This window comes from Vicia villosa, linkage group LG1 (genome assembly GCF_029867415.1).
Source record: "Vicia villosa cultivar HV-30 ecotype Madison, WI linkage group LG1, Vvil1.0, whole genome shotgun sequence".
Lineage (NCBI taxonomy): Eukaryota > Viridiplantae > Streptophyta > Magnoliopsida > Fabales > Fabaceae > Vicia > Vicia villosa.
In genome coordinates this window covers 81656557-81659990 of record NC_081180.1, presented here as the reverse complement: position 1 = coordinate 81659990, position 3434 = coordinate 81656557, and the positions used below count along the sequence as shown (strand labels likewise).

Sequence of the window (3434 nt, the reverse complement as noted above, 5' to 3'; positions counted from 1 at the left end):
AATATTCAAAGATTGTGTCGAGTTTATGTTTTAATAGAAATCGAATTAATGAAATTGAAAAAAATAGTATAATAAAAGCAACATGATGTGAAACCAATGTGAATGAATTCAGATATGGTACCAACAGAGCAATTATATATTGTTGAAGATCTCCTTGTAAACTACATTTGTAGTTGTTGTTTTAACTTTTGCATGTTGATCATGTATTAATATTTTGATTTCTTGTTTTGTAGTCACTCTTGATTGTGCAACATATATTTGTCCATTGGTAAAAACATCCCTTGGTAGGTATAGACCAACAGTATCCAAAGATTGTCCTTGGGGTTTGTTAATTGTCATAGCATATGACACTATAATGGGGAACTGTCTTCTATTGAGCTTGAACGGCCATGGTGATTGTGAAGGTCACATATCCATTCGTGGGATGTAAACCTGATTGCCAGAGTTCTTTCCAACTATTATTGAAGCTTCAATAACATGGGTTCCCAATTTTGTTACTATCAACCTTGTTCCATTACATAGGCCTTCAGACTGATCAATATTCCTCGTGAGCATAATTGGTGTTCCAACCTTTAACTTTAAATGATGGGTAGGAAAACCAGATGTACGGATCGAACAGAGAAATTCTGGAGTTAGGATATTTACCACTGTGTCGTCATTAATTTCAGACTTATCAACAGAATTGGAGTTGTAGTAATCCCGTACGTCTCCTGTATGAAGAATAGAATGAGTTAAGTGAAATAAATATGAAGAGTTGAAGTTTTTAAAGGTTGTTGAGAAAGATGTAGACCTGGCATTAATTCAAGTATATGATTGTTTATTTCTTCCACAATTTCTAATGTAGAAGCAAGAATTGCTCGACCCTTAAGGTAATGTATCAAATGATAATTGTGAATAAAGTCAGGATATGTAGCATCAACAATGGCGACAATTGGGTCTTCGAATTGTGTTATCAATAGGTCGGGTGGAATTTCAAAATCAGCAACACCGTAATTGGGCTCAGATACCTTTCCTTCGCCGATTCTTAACAACCATTCTGAAAACTGTTGAATTTCGGTTTTATCATTTTATGTCGGACCGGATTGCAGCCGCATGTTTTTGGTTAATGTTAACACCTGAACACAATTCCATATGTAAGAAGCATTTATGGCAAAATGTACAATATCTGAACGACTTCCTCGAGGGACAACAAGTAAAATCTGTTTGAAATCACCTCCAAAAACAACAACTTTTCCACCAAACATCTCCTTTGAGTTACTGTATGTAGACATTACATCTCTGAGAGTTATGTCAAGTGCTTCAAAAGCATGCTTGTGTGCCATTGGAGCCTCATCCAAGATAATTAGTTTAGTTTGTCTAAGAAGGTCTCCAACATCATCATTGTACTCAATTTTGCAAGTAGAATTATCTAGTGTTGGCACTGGTATCTTAAATTTTGAATGCGCAGTTCTACCTCCTGGTAACAATAATAAGGCTATACCACTGGTTACGACTGTTAGACATATATCATGCTTGGACCTTAATGTTGTTGCCAGTGTTCTCCAAATGTATGTCTTATCAGTCCCGCCGTAACCATGTAGGAAGAAGACTGCACCATTTTGTGAGTCGACGGCTCTCATAAATTTTTGATACATAGCTCTTTGTTCACCTGTCCAGTATTTCACATTGAAGAATAAATTTATGAATCTATAGTCATTAGCAATCTATAAAGAATAATCCAAACAAAGTAGTATTATAAAAATAGTTAACGATAATATCAATTGTTTACCTGTAAGTCCACTAATTAGATTTGTGAATTTTGTCTTTGTTTTTGCAATTTCATAATTGCGTTCATCATATATCAGTCTATTACCTAATTGTTGCAGAACATATCCATCCGGATAAGGGATTGGTTTGAAATATTTTAGACTCCTTTTATTTTCTTGAAGTAGCTTTTCAATTTCAATTAGCGTCAAATTTTGCAATTCCGCTTCTGTGAGAACCAATTCTGATTTTCAACATTATAAATAACAAACTTAGGAATTGGATAATAGGAGAGATGAATTTGGTTGTAATTATATATACATAATATATATGTAATAATAATTTATGACATATTGATTGAATTTACACTCTTAAAAACCTGTATTTAAAGCCAATTGCCTTTGAGCAAGTAAGACACCATCAGATAACAGTTCCCATGATTCCCTTCAAACATATGCTGGCCAATTAACAGCGCCTGACAATAGCATGACCACAAATAGTTTTCGGACAAAATGTCCAGACGCCCATTCACTGACCTCTTTGAGAGCACCAATATATTCTTTGTCATCTTCCAAATATCCCATTGCGAAGCATGCATCTCTAAATGTTTCATATTGGCTGTTACCAACCTTGCGAATTTCTTCATAACTTGTAGGTCCTTTGACTACTGTCAACATCATCCGCAGGTAAAAAAGTTCACCAGTTGTTGGTGGAACCCATATCAATCTACCAATGGTGAATCCCTTTTTGCGGGGCCTCCATTCCCTTTCTCTCTTGTGGTAAACAAATTTAGATACAAATTGACTATAAGTGAGTGATTGTGCCTCAAGATACTTTGAGTTTGCAGAGAGCCAACCATTAAACATGTAATCAGTAACACTTGTATTCTCCAAAACATTTTCCATGCGATCATGATCAGGGTAGTAAACAGCCTTTTCGCCTACCAGGTGGTAGAACATACGCTCAACTACAGGTCTTCTACCATGAATGTTAAAGGAGTAAATTCGCTAGCATGCTTAACATGGTGAGATATATCTGCAATCTAAGTATTGTTTTATTTCATCAATCGGTTCGTTGTCATTTGTTGACACCGAAGCTGTTATTCTGTCATAGCCTTTGCTAATATATTTGAAAAGATATTTGATAGAAGTGCTCTGGTTACACCATTCCATGTTTATATGTGCGTTGTATTTTAGGAGAAATCTTTTGTTATAAGGTACAACATGACGGTTGTCCAATGTGATACCATTTTTTTCAATACTATGTGTTTTTTATCTTCTCCTATATAGAGGATAACCTTCTGCATCAACAATAGTTTCCTCGTTAAACTTATTGGGAAAGTATTTAGAGCATTTACCATTTTTTAAACAGGTTGAGATCGTGCGCGAAAGTCCACAGGGCCCATGCATCATGTTAGATTTAACCAAGGCATACAACCTCGGATGAAGAGCAGGGTCTGGTATTTCAACACAGATGATGTTGTCGATGTCGGATGGTATGGGGTATTTGCTCTATGGATATAAGAAAATCAAAATATGTGCGTGTGGCAATCCCCTCTTCTGAAATTCAATGGTGTACATAACTATCGAGGTAACAGTTAGTTAATATGTAATTTCAATTTAAGAAGAAGATGTTAGTTACTTAAAACAACGTAAAAAAAGCATACTTACATGCCAAAACTTTGCCTAGAA

General features: G+C 35.3%; 1 protein-coding gene across 1 annotated transcript; it reads right to left on the bottom strand.

Moving 5' to 3' along the window:
- Positions 1–405: 405 nt before the first annotated feature.
- LOC131647463 (uncharacterized) lies at positions 406–2648 on the bottom strand. Its single transcript, XM_058917351.1, has 6 exons — positions 2280–2648; positions 2143–2218; positions 1769–1987; positions 1116–1648; positions 791–1043; positions 406–710 (listed from the first exon to the last, which is right to left on the bottom strand). The coding sequence occupies exons 1-6, from the start codon at positions 2646–2648 to the stop codon at positions 406–408; spliced, it is 1755 nt and encodes a 584-aa protein (XP_058773334.1).
- Positions 2649–3434: the final 786 nt, after the last annotated feature.